We start from the raw sequence: 19,238 nt of genomic DNA, 5'->3' as shown, positions 1-19,238 counted from the left end.
GGTCTTATTCCTTATAACTATCTGTATCAGGATTGGAGTTGGCTGTATAGATCAGAAAATAAAACAGGTTTTTTTCTTTCTCATATATATGAAATGTAAAAATAAGCAGGACTGGTATGGCAGTTAGTGTCATCATAGAACTTGATTTCTTTCTAGCTCTCTATTCTGCTATCCTTAGGTCACTTCAGGGTCCATAATGGCTGCTGGGGTTCCAATGATCACATCTAAATTCCAGATTACAGGAGGGAGGATGGGGGGCCATCATGGGGGGAACTCCTTCCTTCCCTTTAAAATCACCTTCCTAGGGGAGCCTGGGCGGTTCAGTTGGTTAAGCATCTGTCTTCGGCTCAGATCATGATCCCAGGTTACTGGGGTCGAGGCTCCTTGCTTGATAGGGAGCCTGCTTCTCCCTCTGCCCCTGCATGCTGCTCCACCTGCTTTGCCAAATAAATAAAATTAAAAAAAAAAAAAAAAGGTTTTAAAACCACCTTCCTAGAAGTCTCATCATACCCTTTAGCTTATAACTCCTTGGCCAGGATTTAGTCAGTTGACCACAACTAACTTGGGAAAGGGTGTGTCCCCCCCCAGCCCCTCCCCGCCAAGTATTAGCCCCCAGTTTTCTTCCTTCCTCCTAAGAGAGGATGGCATGTCTCTTGGGAACTCTCAGGGCCCAGTGACAGGGAGTGTATGTTTGGGCAAGCAGTGTTTCTCTTTGGCCTGAAGCCAAGGGAATCTTTTCTCTTGCAGATACTCAGTATGCCTGTAATGGTGCAAGTTGTATATTTGGAATAATTTACTCCTGGAATGCATGTAAGGATCTATAATTGACTGGTTATAAAGTTAACATCCAAGAATTCCGTAGTTCAAGAGAAACCCCCAAACCCCCAAAAGTCCACAACACAGTAAGTTGCAGTAACACAAGTATCAGCATCATAGGGTTGGGGAGGGTTAAGTGAGAGGAGGCATATAGAGTGCTCAATGCAGGTGGGCAAGCGTGAGTGATTTAACAACTAGTGGGCACTGCCCACCATCCATGCTGCCTCCACCACTGAGTGCAGAGCTTCCACATGTATCCATAGAGTGTCTCAGATCTATGCTGAATTCGAATTTTAAGAACATTTAGGAAATGCTCTTAGACCCTCAGAATCAGGAAAACAGTTACAGTTTTTCAGAACTTCATTTGTCATATATCCTAGGGCTTGTAAGTATTGTCAGTGGCATTTTGGTTTTCCTCTGTTGTTTGAATGTTAAACTTTCCTGACTTAGCACCCTAATGTATGTTCAGTGGAACCAATTTTTTTAAACTAAGAAATGCTTTTGTAATGAAATAAGAATTGTATATTGGCTCTTTTTCTGGGTGTGGTAGAGTAGGAGAGAAAACACAATGTGTGTGCCATTGTGTCTGATAAATCGGGGGACTGCCCAGACTTCATGACTCATCTCCCCAAACCTCCCTCCTCAGTTATTCTCTAACTCACAGTTAACCAGAGGATTATGATTCACAAGTGCTTTTTGAAAAATGAACAATGTTAAATTTTAGTTTCTTCCATTATTTTGGCTTTCCTGAAATACGTAATTCTGTCTTTACTCAGACCAGTCTTGCCTAATCAAAAATGATATATGGAGACAGAGGAAGAAATCATATACAGTTAGTTGTTACTTAACAAAAGCAAGCAGAAGGACTGGTTAAAATAATTTTGATTATATAGACATGATGAAACACTGTGTAGCCACAGAAAAGTATCTAGATATATTGATATGAAAGATGTCCAGGATTGATATATATATATATATATAAAATCTTTTTTTTTTTAAGATTTTATTTATTTATTTGACAGAGAGAGATCACAAGTAGACAGAGAGGCAGGCAGAGAGAGAGGAGGGAGCAGGCTCCCTGCTGAGCAGAGAGCCCGACACGGGACTTGATCCCAGGACCCTGAGATCATGACCTGAGCCGAAGGCAGCGCCTTAACCCACTGAGCCACCCAGGCGCCCCTAAATAAATAAAATCTTTAAAAAAAAAAAATAACGTTAATTCATTTCATCTAGAAGATACTTGAATAGGGTCTGAGGATCTAATGTAAAACATGGTGACTGTAGTTAATAACACTGTATTGTATAATTTAAATTTGTTAAGAGAGTAGGATTTAAACATTTTCACTAAAAAAAAAAAGGTAGGAGATGATGAATGTGTTAATTAACTAGATGGGGAGGATCCTTTCACATTCTGTATGTATATCAAATCCCCATGATGTACACTTTAAATATCTTATAATTTGTAAGTCAGTTGTACCTCATAGCTGAAATTTAAAAGATTCCATTCACAGTGACAGCATAATATAAAATAATCGGGAATTAATGCAGGAAGACATGAATAGGACAAAAAATACAGTAAATATAGTTAACACTTTGAAGAATATTAAAAAAAATAAGTGGAGAAATACTGTCCTAGGATTATAAAATTCAATACCACAATATGCCAGTTCTCCCTGAACTTTTATCTGCCTTATGAAATTTTTCAAATATAGAGAAAAATTGAGAGAATTTTATATCCATCTCCACCACCTAGACTGTATAATTAACATTTTATTCTACTTGTTTTATCATGTATCTGTCCACTGTCTCTGTGTTCATCCATCATTCATACTGTTTTTAATGTATTTCAAAGTAAATTGCTTATATCAGTATACTTCTTCCCAAATACTTTAGCATGCATGTCATTTATGATACTCATTTATGGGTAGAATTGTTTTCAGAGGTGAAATTTATATGCAAATACACAAATGCATTTCCTTGTCCAAATACAGAATATTACTGTTGTCCAGGAAGGTACCCTCATGTTCCTTTCTGGTAAATCTTCCATCTCTTTCCCAGGCAAGCATTGTTCTGATTTTTTTTCCCACCACAGATTAGTTTCTTAATTGTTTGAAAAAAAATTTTTTTTTTCAATTTTGGGGGTGCCTGGGTGGCCCAGTTGGTTAAGCATCTGACTCTTGATTTCAGCTCAGGTCATGATCTCAGGGTCATGAGATTGAGCCTTGTGTTGGGTCTCAGGGTGGCATCTGCTTGAGATTCTCTCTCCCTTTTCCTCGACCACCCCCCACCCACATGCTTGCTCAGCCACTCTCACTCACTCTCTATAAATAAATAAATACAGTCTTTTTAAAAATAAAAGAAAAAAAGTTTTTTAAGTAACCTCTCTGCCTTATGTGGGGTTTGAACTCATAACCCCGAGATTAGGAGTAGAGTAGATCCACCATAGAGTAGATTTGCTTGTTTTAAGACTTCATGTGTGTGGAATCATACGTTATATAATCTTCTGTGTAAGGCTTTTTTCACTCAGTATATTTTTTAGATTCGTGTTGTACGTATCAGTAATTCTTTCATTATTAGTGTTCCATTGTGAGAAAATACCATTGTTTATATATATATATATATATATATATATATATATATATATATATCTTATTGATGGCTACCTGGGTTCTTTTCAGTTTTTTGTTATTATGGGCATTTTTGTGCTAGTCTTTTTGTGAACATGCGTTTTTATTTCTCTTGGGTAAATAAATATATAGGAGTAGAAATCCTGGGTCATGAAGCAAGTATATATTTAGTTTTACAAGAAGCTGTCAGACTAATTTTTAAAATGAAATAAAAATATCACGAATAGTAGCTCATCCTAAAAATCATTCTGTGAAAGGCAAAACCGTTTCTACTTTAGAATTTGTATACATGGTTTCTGGCATCGTGCAGACTACAGCTGGCAGTGCTGGTTTCCTTCTGACATTTGATAGTACGTATTTCCCTTGGATTCAAACTATTTAACCATTCATCTGTATCTGTGTTCATCTAAGGCTAGATCTTTATCATAGAACCAGCTTTTAAGATCAATTCAGAGAGAGGTGTGGGGAAGAGATGAATTTCGGAGCGTATGGGGTATCAGTAAATCAGATGTGACAGAGGGAGCTTGAGGGATTTAACAACAAAGAGATTGTGTGTATGTGTGGGAGAGAGAGAAAGGTGGGGCAGGGGAGGGAGAGAGAAATACCAGTGGCTCTCCTGCCCCATGAATTTTAATTTAATTTTTTGAAAAGGTTTTTTTTAAGATGGTTCAAAATCAGGTGTCTTGTGTGCTGAAATGAAATGATCTCCAAAGAGCCTCCTCTTTTCTGTTTAACAGGCCTCATAGTATTCCATTTTATGAGTATGCCATCATTTATTTAATCACGTTCCCCTCTGCTGTTGGTAAACATTCAGGTTATTTCCAGTGTTTTTCTATTGCAAACAGTGCTGCATTGAATAACCTTGTACATAATGGCACTTTAAAAGTATAGGTTTATCTGTAAAATTCTCAAATGGAATTGTGTCAAAGGGTTTGTGTTTTTGTAATTTTGCTAAATATTTATAGATCATATGAGAGTACCTGTTTACTCTGTCTTGCCGATGCATTGTTATTCAAGTTTTTTATTTGCTTGATAGGTGAAAACTGATACCACAATATAGCTTTAATTTGGATTTCTGTAATCATGAGCGAGGTTAAGCAGTTTATTTTTATATTTAAGAGAAGGCATTTGCTTTTCTGTTGCATTGTCAGTTTCATATCTTTTTGCCCACTTTTCTTTTGGATTGTTGATTCCTTTTTTATTAATCTGTAGGAGTCCTAAGACATTTGTGAATGAGTTAGAAATATTTTTGAATAGCTTATTCTTTAAAAATAGAGAAGTAGTTAGTTGTTTTAGTGGAATGGTGGAAAAAGAAGCCAGATTGCCATGGAGACAACTCTTTCGAGAAAATTGGCTGCAGAGTAGAGTAGAGAGAATGCTAGCTGAAGGACTGATATAGAGTCAAAGGAGTTCTTTTCTTTTAGAAATTCTTGTGTTTTTAAGAAAAAAAAAAAGAAATTCTTGTGTTTAGAGGCACCTGGGTGGCTCAGTCATTAAGCGGCTGCTTTCGGTTCAGGTCATGATCCCAGGGTCCTGCATTGGGCTCCCTGCTCAGCAGGGAGCCTGCTTCTTCCTCTCCCACTCCCCCTGCTTGTCTTCCCTCTCTCGCTGTGTCTCTCTCTGTCAAATAAATAAATAAAACCTCAAAAAAAAAAAAAAGAAATTCTTGTGTTTAAATGCTGTTATGAAAGGGAGAAGTTAAAGCTAGGAGATGGTAGTAGGGGATCTACAGGACAAGGTTCCTGATGTACTGAGATTCTTGAGAGTAATTGCAGAGAAGGAAGAAATTTGTAAATATGTTGACTGGAAGTTATGGGTGTCATGCACTCCAATGGCTTCTATTTTCTCTGAAGTGAAGGCAAGGCCAACAGCTGGGGGTGTGAGAGGAGGTGGTTGGAGAGGGAAGGAGGCCCTTTGAAATCACTGCTATGGAGAATTGGAGAGAGCTGAGTAAGAAAATACAGAAAGATTGCAGAAATTGTTTGGACTTCTATCAGGGCAGAAGGGATATTGGCCTTATCGGTTGTTTGATTTTCATAAGCAGCATTTGGCAGTTCCAAGTATAGGGCTGATGGTTGGATTAGTTCAGGATTGGGCTGTTTTGTTTTTCCCCATGTAGGTAGAATAGAATGGTGTTGCAAAGGAATTAGGGTGTTAGCATAGTGATGGAATTGACACCAAGTTTTCTTAGTTGGGTAAAGAAGGAAATAGGACAGAGATATTGGATAAAAAGTTTCAACGGACTAGAAGCCTAGGTGATGTCTAAGAACAGGTATAGTACACATAAAAGAGAGAGAACTGCAAGGATGGGAGTCTGGTTGGAGAGTGGGAAGGTGCAATTCAGTATGAGTTTTTCCTGGTGATGACAGAACCTGGGGTGAGCCATTGACATGGGTGGCCCAAGTAGAGTAGAAAGAAGTATGAGGCTGTTAGGATTGAGCAAGTCAGGGAATTCATAGGCTGGCCCAGATGTGAATTGTGGTGGCTATCATCTGTGAGGATGTTGAACTGTCTTCACAGAAAGTATTCAGACTTGGGAATGGGAAGAAAACATTGCAGTGTCTTCATGATGAGTGATGAATGCCAAGAACAGGGACTGTTAGAGCAGGCTCTAGGAAGAAAGGTTTGCATATGAGATCCTTGAAAAGTGGGGAAACCTTAGTTTTCCTTCCTGATTTGCAGCTCTGGCATACTTGGAATGGAAGATTTGGAGACTGGAAGAGGAAGGAAGAAGCATAGATATGGATGCACTTTAATGTAGGAGGCAGGAAGTCACAGGAATTTGCCTGAGGGTCTTTATATTTGGGCAGAGTGAGGGCTTGACTACCAGGTTCCTGGTTGTGGTCTGTGGACACACCTTGTTAGTGACATGGATCTTCTTACGTTGACATACCTCTCACTCCCCAGTTTACTCGTATAAATCCTCTCCAACTTGCAGTTCACTGTATACTCGTTTTTTTCCCTTGCAGACTCTCAGGTGAAGTATGTCTTTCTTCTGCAGTTTCATTTTAGTTTTGATCTGTATAGTCATGCTCTGTAGTGAAATCTGTTTTCTTTTTAACTTAATTTTATTGATTATTTATAAAAATACTCTGCTCCATTTTTAAAATTGAAAGAATAAAGTACAATGTAAAAAAGAAAATATAAGTATAAAATGCTGTGCTGAATGTTTATAGATTTTTCCTTCTAGTTTTACATTCATGCATATATATTCATACACATATATGAATTTAGTTGAGATCATATGGTATGTTCAGTTTTGATCTTTTTTTTTTTTTTTTAAGCTTAAAAAATGAAGGGCTTGGGGCACCTGGGTGGCTCAGTGGGTTAAGGCCTCTGCCTTCGGCTCAGGTCATGATCCCAGATTCCTGGGATCAAGCCCCTCATCGGGCTCTCTGCTTTCTTGTCATCTCTGTCAAATAAATAAATAAAATCTTTTAAAAAAAATGAAGGGCTTGTTCCATTTCCTTAAATTCTTTGAAGATAGCATTTTGAATAGTAGCGGTATATCATCTTGAATAACAGCATAGCACTTACTTCAACTTTTTCCTGTTTTCCCTGCTGTTGGCTATTTGGATTGTTTCTGCTTTTCTACTTAATATCTCTATCATTTTAGTCTGAGTTTCAGATTATTTACATCTACTTCAGAATAGAACCTTGGAAATGGGTCACAAAACAATATGGACATGTTTAAGATTCTTGTATAATCTTTCTGGGAAGGAATTTGTTATTACAGGCTAATGGCCATTCCCACCAGTATTTGGTTCCTTTTCATGAGACTCTTGCCAGCATTGAATATTTCATATGATGGATCTTTTCTGATCTGAAAGGCAAAAATGTTCTCTCGTCATTTTATTCCTTTGATTAATAGGGATGGTCAACACTTTTTCATGTATTTTCTTAGCCGTTTATTCTTCTGTAAATATCTGTTGAGGTTCTTCAGATTTTCCAAATTGAGGTCTTAATGTTTTCCATATTTATAGGACTTCTGGTTTTAATCCTTTGTCCTGTTTGTAACAATTTTCTAGTTTATTTCCTTTCTTTAAAACATAGACTTTAGGGGGCCCAGGGTGGCTCAGTTGGTTGAACGGCTGCCTTCCGCTCCGGTCATGGTCCTGGAGTCCTGGGATCAAGTCCCACATCAGGCTTCCTGGTTGGTGGGAAGTCTGCTTCTCCCTCTGACTCTACCCCCTCTCGTGCTCTCTCTCTCAGTCTCTTTCAAATAAATAAAGTCTTTAAAAAACCCATAGTCTTTATTTTTTTTAGAGCAGTTTTATGTTCATGGTAAAATTGAGCAGAAATTAGAGTTCCCAAATACTCCCTGCCCCTACACAGGCACAGCCTCCCACACTTGTCACCTTGTACCTCAGTGGTACCCTTAATAACGCAAACGCATCTGTATTGACATGTCGTTGTCATCCAAAGTCTTGTTTACACTGGGGTTCACTTTTGGTGTTGTACATTCTATGTGTTTGGACAAATAATGACACGTATTTATCATTGTATTACCATACAGAATAGTTTCACTGCCCTTAAAAATCCTCTGCCTGTTCATTCCCTCCCATCTTCTAGCCCCATAATCACTGATCTTTTTACTGTCTCCAGGAGTTTGCCTTTTTAAGAATGTTGTTCATTGGAATCATATAGTGTATAGCTTTTCCAAATTGCTTTCTTTCACCTACTAATAATCACTTAAAGTTTATGTCTCTTCATGGCTTGATAACTCATATCCCTTAAGTGCTACATAATATTTCATTGTCTGGATGTAGTACAGTTTCTTTATCCATTCACTTACTGAAGGGTGTCTTGGTTGCTTCCAAGTTTTGGCGATTAAGAATGAAGTTGCTGTAAACACCGATTTGAAGATATCTGTGTAGACATAGTTTTCAACTTTCTTGGGTAAATAGCAAGTGCACAATTGCTAGATCATATGGAGAATGTTTAGTTATGTAGGAAACCACTAAACTGTCTTCCAGAGTAGTTGTACCACTTTGCATTCCCACCAGCAGTGTATGAGAGTTCCTGTGGCTCCACATGCTCATCAGTATTTGGTGGTGTCAGTGTTTTGGATTTTGGCCATTCTGATAGATGTGTTGTGGTGTCTTGTTTTAATTTGTAATGTGACATATGTTGAATATCGTTCTGTGTGTTTATTTGCAATCTCTATATCTTCTTCACTGAAGTATCTGTTAAGGTCTTTGGCCTTTATTTTAATTGGTTTGTTTTCTTAATTGTTGATGTTTAAGAGTTCCTTGTAAATTTTGGATAACAGTCCTTTATCAGATGTGCCTTTTGCAGATATTTTCTTCCAGTCTGTGGCTTGTCTTCTTGTTCTGTTGACATTGTCTTTTGCATAGTAGAAGTTTTTTTTTTTTTTTTTAAAGATTTTATTTATTTATTTGACAGAGAGAGATCACAAGTAGACGGAGAGGCAGGCAGAGAGAGAGAGAGAGGGAAGCAGGCTCCCTGCTGAGCAGAGAGCCCGATGCGGGCCTCGATCCCAGGACCCTGAGATCATGACCTGAGCCGAAGGCAGCGGCTTAACCCACTGAGCCACCCAGGCGCCCCATAGTAGAAGTTTTTAATTTGAATGAAGTCCAGCTTATTAATTATTTCTTTAATGGATTGTGTCTTTGGTGTTATACCTAAAAAGTCATCACCATACCAGGTCATTTTATTTTCTCCTGTGTTATCTTCTAGGTGCTTTATAGAGTTTACATTAAGGTCTGTGATACATTATAATAAATTTTTGTGAAAATATAAGGTCTGTGTCCAGATTTTTTTGTGTACACATATGCCCAGTTGTTCTAGCACCACTTATTCAAAAGACTGTCTTTGTTCCATTGTACTGCCATTGCTCCTTTGTCAAAAACCAGTTGACTGTATTTATGTGGGTCTGTATCTGGGCTCTGTATTCCATTATATTGATCTATTTTTCTTTTACCAATACCAGTCGGTCTGGATTACTTTTGCTTTATGATAAGTCTTGAAGTTAGGTAGTGTTAATCCTCCAGCTTTGTTTTTCTGTATGTAGTTGGCTATTCTCAGTCTTTTGCCTCTTATAATCTTTAGAATCAGTCTATCAAAATCCACAAAATAACTTGCATTTTGATTGAGATTGCATCCAGTGTATAGACCAAGTTGGGAAGAACTGACATCTTGGGAAGAACTGACATTGAGTCTCCATGAACATTATTGAGTCTATTCATGAACATTGTTTATGATTGATTTCTTTTACATTTAGTAGCTTTTATTTTTTTCTATAGTCAGATATGCCATTTTTACCTTTGTGATTTCTTACATCAGAAAATCCTTCCTCATCCTGAGCTCACGTAAATATTAATTTATTTCCTTGTAAAATGTGTTTTTAAGCATTTAATCCTTCTACCCTTCTGGATTTTATTTTTGCTTTGTGAAATGAGGTGATGGTCTGACAGTGTCCCACCAAACACATAGTTATTTTTCCTCAGGCCATTTCCTATCAAGAATATATATGCATACAAATAATCAGCTTTCCAATTTGTTTTCTAACCCTTTTGGAGGGAATTGCATGCTTTCCCTATTTTAGATTATAGTCAGGTGGGAAGAATAGTAAAGTCATCAAATCTTACATGGTTTCCCCTTGGGAAGACCACCTACTGAGCCCATTTCCCTACTAGGTATGGTTGCTGGTACCAGAGGCAAACTCCAAGGTTGTGTATGAGCCACCTTCATCCTCCTACCCTTTTTCAGAGATTCTCATGTACCCCTTGGAGAGGCATGTCCTGCTTCCCTCGGAGAGTCACTGCCGTATTTGGTTACCATCAGGATGTGAGTCTCTTGAAGATGGGATGTTTGAGTGTATTGCTCCCCAGTTCTTCCCCTAGTACCTAGCTCACTACAGGACACAAAAATCTGAATGGACAGATGAACCACTATTATCAGTAGGAATGTGCCACGACTCTGATGTGGTTTGAGATGAAATAAAGGTTGGGAACAACTGTATGAGGTCTGTTTCAAAGAGTATTACATCGCAGTCACCCTACCTTCTCCATACTTCCCATGCTGAAGATGCTAAAGCTGCACATGGTGAACTCAAGAGGAGCTTTTCACTGGACCACTCCCTAGCTTTCACTCCCAGAGATGCAGTCTGGCATGGGGATTTTTAAAAGTTCTTTGGGTGATTCTAAAGTACAGCCAAAGTTGAGGGTAATGCTTTAAGAAGTGTGTTCTTATTAAGTTTTATTTGTATTGATATAAAAACTCAATTAGGTAGTTGGATTTGGGGGCATGCATATCAGACTCCCAGAAGATCATTGGTCTGTATGTACATTTTATTGCTGGGAAGATTTTACACAAAATACTCCTTTGGTGAGTATTTTGGACATAGTTACAGTAATATAGGACCTTGTCTAATATGGCTGTCTCCTTTCTAGGTCAGCATGGATTCCTGGTTCATTTTTGTTCTGCTTGGCAGTAGTCTGACACGTGTATGTGCCAACAATGCAACCACAGGTAAATTGTCATTTGATAAGGCTAGTGTTCTGAATAGAATTTTGCTTTCACATTTAATGACCTAAAATTGGAGACCTGGGTGGTATTCAAGAAAGAAGAAATATTAAAGTTTTACTTAAAACTGATGGTATAAAATAAGTGTCTTTGGAAATCTCTGAGTCCTGTTGAATGATAGCATTGCTCTGTATACAATATACTACTTTAAATAAATAGATTATATGTTTATCCCTGAAAAGTTAAAAAAACAAACAAAACTGTTGCTACTTAAGACTCCTCTATTTTGATTCTGAGAATATAAGTAATGAATCCACTTTTCTTCCTCCGTGAAACAGTAGTCCTTTGGAGGTGGTAGAAAAGGTCCAGTGTTAGATAAAAGAGAGAGTGTGTGTGTAGTCTTTTTTTGGTCTCAGGTGTTTGATAGTTTATTTTTTTAACTTACTTATTTGAGAGAGAGAGCGAGTGAGGGGCGGGGGACGGCAAAGGGAGAGAGAGTTTCAGGCAGACTCCCCACTAAGAGTGGAGCCCAACACGGGGGTTGATGCAAGGACCTTGAGGTCATGACCTGAGCTGAGATCAAGAGTCGGCCACTTATCCATCTGAGCCACCCAGGCGCCCCTGTTTAAGAGTTTATTAATGCTTGCTGCCTTGTGCCTCATAACTTTTGAGCTATCACATTATTTTTTCTTTTCTTTTAAGATTTTATTTATTTATTTGACAGAGAGTGGCACAAAGAGGCAAGAGAGGGAACACAAGCAGGGGGAGTGGGAGAGGGAGAAGCAGACTCCCCACTTAGCAAGGAGCCTGATGTGGGGCTCAGCCCCAGGAGCCTGGGATCCTGACCTGAGCCAGAGGCAGACAGACACCTAACAACTGAACCACCCAGGCGCCCCTGTTTGAGAATTTATTAATGCTTGCTGCTTTGTGCCTCATAACTTTTGAGTTATCACATTCTTCATGGGGTGTTTTCTTTCTTTCTTTCTCTCTTTTTCATGTTTATAGTTTTACCTTCAGTAGGCGTTACAAGATCTATGAAAACATCAACAGCAGAATCAGTCAAAGAGACCAAAGCTTCAAATCCTACTTCTTCAGTAACTTCTCTCTCGGTGGCACCAACATTCAGCCCCAATCTAACTCTGGGACCCACCTATATAACCACTGTCAATTCTTCAGACTCTGACAATGGGACCACAAGAACAGCAAGCACCGATTCTGTAGTCACTACACTTTCACCAAATGGAACATGGCTTCCAGAGAACCAGTTCACAGATGCCAGCACAGAACCTTGGGAGGGGAATTCCAGCACTGTGGCCACCACACCGGAAACTTTCCCTTCTTCAGGTACTAGGGATGGTTTCTGTTTGGGGTTTGTTTTGTTTTTTCTTTTTCTCTTTGAGGTTACTTGCTGTTTTATTACTTTGTGTCTTCTAGCCACAAAATTTCTTGAAATAATTAAAGTTGCAAACTGATGAAACTTAGATAATAGAGAATTCTCAGGAATATCTGTTTAACAAAGACTTAAGAAGAATGAAGAAACACTCTAGAGGAGTGTTTATGCTTTGCCTGGCATTCTGGTTAGACTGGGGAGGCTTGAGTGTTAAAGGTAGAAGAAGTTTTAAAATATAAGAGAAAGGGGAGGTAATTGATGATGCAAGAGACTAAAGATGAAAGGCTGCAGAAGCTGAGTAATAGGATTAGCCTCGAAATGAAAGGACCCATAGAGACCATGGGAAGGAGAATGGGTTTCAATGTCCATAACAGTTAGGGAGTGGGAATCCTGTGGCCAGGGGTGGAGTTAGAGGAGCTCAGGTAAATAGTTAAGTTGCAGTGCTAGCTTATTGAGGCCTCAGCCCAGCCCACTTCTTTCCTTCAGTCCATCAGTGGTTGAATGGGAAGTGGCACCAAAGATAGAATCAGCCCTGGATCAGAGACCAGGTGGGGTGGAGCAAATTTCTGACTCCTTGGAGCTTCAGGGTCCTGGTGTGTAAAAGAGAAGGGGTCCCTTAGAGGGCTTCTTTGAGGAATAGAGGAAATTTTTCCCTGACAGCTGTATAACTGTCATTCCTTTTCTAGCAAAAGTCACTGTTGCATCTTCTGTGGTCTCATCCCCTTGGCTCATATTTCTTCCCTGTTAGATGGCGAGGGCCCCCAGATTGGAATCCCATCTTGCTCATGGGGAGCATTCAGAAAGTACTTGCTGAATTGAATCTCATTTCGTTGCTACAGATGATCTCTTTTAGCTGAGCTTTACAACCCAGGCCCTGCACCTCACCTGCCTGCTTTAATCCCATATTTTGCCACTATAAATGGTAGACAGTCTGCTGAGACACAGTACTTGAGCTTGAATTCCTCCCTGGCTGTGTGACCACAGGCAAGTTTATTTAACCTCTGTACCTCAGTTTCTTCATCTGTAAAATAAGGGTGAGTGATAGTAATAATACTTACCTCATAGAGGAACTATCAGAATGAAATGGATTGATAGAGGTAAAGCATTTACAGTGCCCACCTTCACATGGCAAGCACTATTTTTAAGTGGTAGGTGTTGTGCTGAGAGTTTCATAGAGTAATCGTATGTAGTATCCTATGAATCCTCTGAGGTTGGTTCTGTTTTATGTTTTGTAGGTGGAGGAATTTTACAATGATGAAACTGTAACTTAGGGAGTCTTTTTCAAAGTACAGGTCATGACCAATTCATGAAATCAGTTTAGTGGGCCATCATGTTTTGTTTTTAAGTGGATGATCCTGTTCCATTTCTATTCTTCTTGCATTTTGTATATTATTTTGTGAAACTTTTGTTACAGTTATACAGAAACACATACTGAGTAACAGTGTAGAATGTATTTCTTTCTGTGAGTTATAGCCATTACTTGAGGAAGGAAGACAAAATAACTTGTACAAACTGAATTAGTCAGTGGGAAAGGTGAGACAGTAACCCAGGCATGACTGACTTTGCATCCTGTGTTTTTGTGTTCTTCACTTCTGTTCTGTTCTGTCTTCATTTGCCAGTTCTTTGACAGGACTATGGATAATTATCTCCCTTTAATAGATGCTTAATGTGAGAGTATAGAGATTAAATTATTTGTCTTTGATCTCAGGGCTTTCAAGTAGCAAGTTAGGCCTATTTCTCACTTTTGTGGTCTTTGCACTCTGCTGTTAGGGAACTGAGTTTTCCTTTATCTGTCTTAGGTCCAAATTATGCCATAGCTAAGAAACCAGTTATTGTATAGTTAACACATTTCATGTCTCAGGGGATGAGACTGCTTTTCACTGGTGACTTTTGATCAGTTAAACACAAGAAAACCTTTATGGTACATCAGGATGTCACAACCTGAACCCCCACGTCCTCCTGATCACTACCATCTCTTCAGTCCTCCCATAATTGTTACATCATAATTTTTGGTTAAATCAGTATTTGATGTTTTATATTATTATAATGATGTTACTCCCTGCTGAGCTATAAGTATAATGTGATTATTTTTCCTTTCTTGTGCAATTTTTTCCTGGATTTTATAATTGCCTTATGGTTCTTTTTTTTAAAGATCTATTTATTTATCAGAAAGAGTGTGTGCATGCCCACACAAGTTGGGGGAGGAGCAGAGGGAGAGAATCTTCAAGCAGACTTCCCCACTGAGCGTGGACCACATTACAGGGCTCGGTCTTATGACCCATGAGATCATGACCTAAGTGGAAACCAAGAGTCGGCCACTTAACTGACTGAGCCACCCAAGTGCCCCAGTTCCCTTATATTTCTGTTTTAGTTTTCTTTTTGCCTGTTGCTAGCCAGTTCTTCTCATAGTTTCCATAGCCTCTCAGTACAGTTTTCAATAAAGTCAGATCTGTAAGGTAATCTTTTTTTTTTTTATTCCTAGAGATCTTCCTCCTGAGTTGTCCATTGTTTTACTCAAGTCTAGGCTTTATCGTCAGGGCTGCTGCCCAGGTGTTGGTGTGGGATTTCCTTTCTCTTTTGTTTTGGAAATTCTCTTTGCTTCCTGACTTCTATATTGACATCTTTCTTGGATTACCTCATCCTTTGGTAGAACATATCTTCCAGTAGCTTCCTGAGATATGAGTCAATGAGAGGTATGTTGCATGAGGCCTTGGATGTCCAAAAATGTCTGTAGGGCTATGTATGGAATGTGAGGACATATTTTTTCCTCCAGAATGTTGAAAGCATTGCCCTGACTCCTAATTCCTAGGTTTGGAGGATTCTGTTGCTATCCTGATTCATAATTACACTTTGGTGTGTTTTTGAAAGATCTTTTCTTTATCATAAGTATCCTGAAATTTCACAGAAATGTGTCTTGATGTGGGTCTTTTTCATTCAGTGTGCTGGATACTTGATAGGATCTCTGGAGCCTTTGTTCTTCAATTCTGGAAATTTTTGGTTCTTCAGGTTGATATATTTTTCTTCTATTTGGAAATTTTCTTTCATTGTCCATTTTTTCTGTTTTCTTCTAAAACATTATTTGGATATTGGACATAACCTAGATTAATTCTTTATTTTAAATTTTTCTCTCCTTTCGACCTTTGCTCTGAGTCTCTGTTTTCTCCTTTTATATATGTGTGTACGTATGTATATATATAGAGTCCTTTTTCTTACATTTATTACACAAATGATACACGTATGTATTGTCTATATTTCTGCAGATTGCTTTTTTTCGCTAGCCTGTCATACTTGTTCTGTATTACAGTGAAGAGCTGCTTCGTTGTATAAGTATACCCTAATGTATTTATCCAGTCTTCCCTATCAGTATACGTTAAGGTTGTTTTCAGAGTACAAACAGTATACTTTGTCATTTCAAGCATATATGAGAAGGATAAATTGATAGGATAAATTATTTTTAAGTATGCATTTGTAAACTGGTGGGCATTGACAGATTTTCCTCTGTTGGGAAATTCATTCCTATAAACAGTTTGTTAAAGTGCCTGTTTTCTTATGCTGTTTTAAGTACAGTAAATTATCAAACTTCTGGATATATGCCAGTCTGACAGGTGAAAATATCTCAGTGTAGCTTTAATTTGCATTGCACTGAGTGAGGTTGAGCATCTTTCCGTATTTGGAAAGATCACTTGTATTTCTTTATCTAAGAACTCTGTTGGTATCCTCTGCCGGGTTTTCTTATTAGAATGTCAGGTTTTTCTGACAAATTTATAGAAGCTCTTTAATGTTAGGAAAACAAACTTTTGTCTACCTAAGATAAAGTTGCAAATATTTTTCCCCAGTTGCTCATCTAGCTTTTCTTCATTACAGAAACTATCATAAACAATTCAAAAAAAATTTTTTTAAGATTTTATTTGACAGAGAGAGAGAGAGAGAGATCACAAGTAGGCAGAGAGGCAGGCAGAGAGAGAGGGGGAAGCAGGCTCCCTGCTGAGCAGAGAGCCCGATATGGGGCTCCATCCCAGGACCCTGAGATTATGACCTGAGCTGAAGGCAGAGGCTTAACCCACTGAGCACACAGGCACCCCTCAAAGTATTTTTTTAAAGATTTTATTTATTTATTTGACAGAGATTACAAGTAGGCAGAGCAGAAGGCGGGGGGTTGGTGGTGGTGTGGGGAAGCAGGCTCTCTACTCAGAGAGCCCAATGTGGGGCTCCATCCCAGGATCCTGAGATCATGACCTGAGCCGAAGGCAGAGGCTTAACCCACTGAGCCACCCAGGTGCCCCCAAAGTATTTTTTAATTAAAAAAATTTATCAGTTTAACTAAATGTTTTCTTGGTATTAGATCATACTTAGGAAGACATCTTTTCTTTTTTTAAGATTTATTTTAGAGAGAGGGAGCCTAAGTGGGAGAGAGGGGCAGAAGGAGAAGAAGAGAGAATCTCAAGCAGACTCTGCACAGAGCTCATGGTAGGGCTTGATCCCAGACCCTGAGATTATGACCTGAGCCAAAACCAAGAGTCTGCCATGCCACCCAGGCGCCCTTAGGAAGTCTTACTCCAATATTACAAAATTATTTTCCTTATGATTTCTTCTAGACTTATGGTTTCTTTCTTCTGTATATGTATGTGTATATGCATATGGGTGTGTGCTTAAATCTTTGATCCATCTGGAATTTATTCCGATGTGAAGTGTGAGCTATGGATCTTTTTTTCCCCCAAAATGGTTAACAACTTGTCTCAGTACCTTTCAATGAATATCTATTTTTTTCTCACTGATTCGAAATGCTACCTTACCATATATTGAATTCTGATATGTATTTAGGTTCTATGCCTATTTCTTGGTATTTGTATTTTCTGTTAATCATTTTCTCTGTCCATGTCAGAACCCCCATGTTTTAATAATTGTAACTATAAAATAATAATATTTGATAAGGTTAGTCATCCCTGTTAATCTTATTTTTCAGAATTTTGCTAGCAATTCTTGATTATTTTTCTTTATGAACATTAGAATCAACTTATATAGCAGGAGAAAAGTTTTTATTGATCATGTCACATTTATAGAACAGGGGCAATTGACATTTTTAAGTCTTTTTTTTAATTAAAGATTTTATTTATTTATTTGACAGAGAGAGAGCATAAGCAGGGGGACCAGCAGAGCTAGAGAGAGAAGTAGGCTCCCTGCTGAGCAGGGAGTCTGATAGAGGGATCAGTCTCAGGACTCTGGGTTCGTGAGCTGAGCTGAAGGCAGACATTTAACCTGAGCCACCCAGGTGCCCCATCTTTAAATCTTTCTATCCAAGAATGCATTGTATTTCATTTGCTGAAGTCTTACTTTGTATTTCTTAGAAGTGTTCCAGTTTTTGCCACTGATGTTGCACATGTTTTGTTCAGCTTATTTCTAGATATTTCAAAGGTTTTCTTTTTGTTATTTTGGTGTTTTGTTTGTTGTTAGTATAAATGGAGTATTTTCTTCCACTATGTCTTCTAACTGGCTGCTATTGGGGCTATAAAGGCTATTGACTTTTTTTCAGGAAATAGTTGATCTAGATCATTATTTTAGTTTTGGGTGTACTACATAAAGCTATTGACTTTTGTAGGTATATTTTATCCCTGTCATCTTAAAAAATTTCCTCAGTGTCTGATATAATTTTCTTCAATTATCATAAATCTTCAAATCAGTCTCTTTTTCTCTTTAAATGAATTGGTGAATATCTTCAGAACAAAATTAGGAAGCAGTGGTAAAAGCACTGTCTTGTACCTGACTCTCAGGCGGATGTTCTTAGTGGTTTTTCCATTAACCATGGATGGTGCTGACTCTTGGGTTGAGGTAAACATACTTATCATGTTTAGGTTTTATTCATTTACTCCTGCTTTAAAGAGCATATCTGTCAAGAATGGGTGTTAAATTTTGCATTTGCCTGTTCAACATCAATGAGCAAGGTCATTATGATTTCTCTTTTTGTGATATGCCGTGGTGAATCATTTTAATAGATTTCTTAACTTTGAACTATTTACATTTGTGCAAAAACGACCCTACTTGGTTGTGTTGTAGTTCCCTTGAATGAACTGTAGCAGTTTGTTTGATACTACTGTATTTGGGTTTTTTTCATTGACGTTCATAAGTTATCTTTAAATTAAATTGGTCTAGGTATTTCCTTTATATGTGTGCTTTTTTTTAATGTATCTGTGCTATTTTTGATAAGTTTTAGTTGTCAGTGTTTTGCTTTGCTTCACAGAAAGAAATGAGCTTTACCTAGAAAACTATGCATCTCATTCATGTTTTCAAAATTACTTGAATGGATTTGAGGAAAAGTCATATCTTAAGATTAATTTCCTACGTAGCTGTTAATATTTGTTACATATTTATGTCCATTTTCATACTCGAGTTAAGTAACCACTTCTATGTTTCACAGTTTGGTTTTTTCTTCCAAAGAGTCTGCTATTATGTATTTATTAGTTTGTAAGGATAGCGTTAGCCATATCCCATAAGTGTTCTTGTGGGTAGTTGTATTAGTTATGGTGCAGCCTAAACTACTCTAATAAAGGCAGAACAAAATTCAGTGACTTAAGTAGACAGAAGTTATCCTTCTTTCCCCTCTCACATTCCAGTGGTAGACAGAGGGCTTTGCCTCATCAAGGACTGAGTTCTTTTCTTCTTTCTTTTTTTTTTAAGAGGGGAAGGGCAGAAGGAGAGAGAATCTTTTTTTTTTTTTTTTTTTTAAATTCATGATTGGGGGCGGGGAAGAGCAGAGGGAGAGGGACAAGCAGACTCTGCCCTGAGTGCAGAGCCCTACTTGGGTTGAAACCAAGAATCAGATGCTCAACCAACTAAGCCATCCAGGCACCCTGAGAGAGGAAGAATCTTAAGCAGGCTTCATGGCGGAGTCCGATACAGGGCTCTATCTCAGAACCCTGAGA

At 38.2% G+C, this 19,238-nt stretch overlaps 1 protein-coding gene across 2 annotated transcripts in view; it reads left to right on the top strand.

Annotated features, from left to right (window-relative positions):
* The window catches only part of PTPRA (protein tyrosine phosphatase receptor type A), a 150,099-nt gene that overhangs the window by 72,495 nt on the left and 58,366 nt on the right, over nt 1–19,238 (top strand). For both annotated transcript variants that reach the window (XM_047744412.1, XM_047744411.1), the window contains exons 2-3: nt 10,859–10,937; nt 11,937–12,275. In XM_047744412.1, coding sequence (XP_047600368.1) covers nt 10,865–10,937; nt 11,937–12,275 — 412 coding nt within the window. In that variant the 5' untranslated portion in view covers nt 10,859–10,864. The remainder of the gene's footprint in view (nt 1–10,858; nt 10,938–11,936; nt 12,276–19,238) is intronic.

This window comes from Lutra lutra, chromosome 9, assembly GCF_902655055.1.
Source record: "Lutra lutra chromosome 9, mLutLut1.2, whole genome shotgun sequence".
Taxonomy (NCBI): domain Eukaryota; kingdom Metazoa; phylum Chordata; class Mammalia; order Carnivora; family Mustelidae; genus Lutra; species Lutra lutra.
This window is presented reverse-complemented; position numbering and strand designations above follow the sequence as displayed.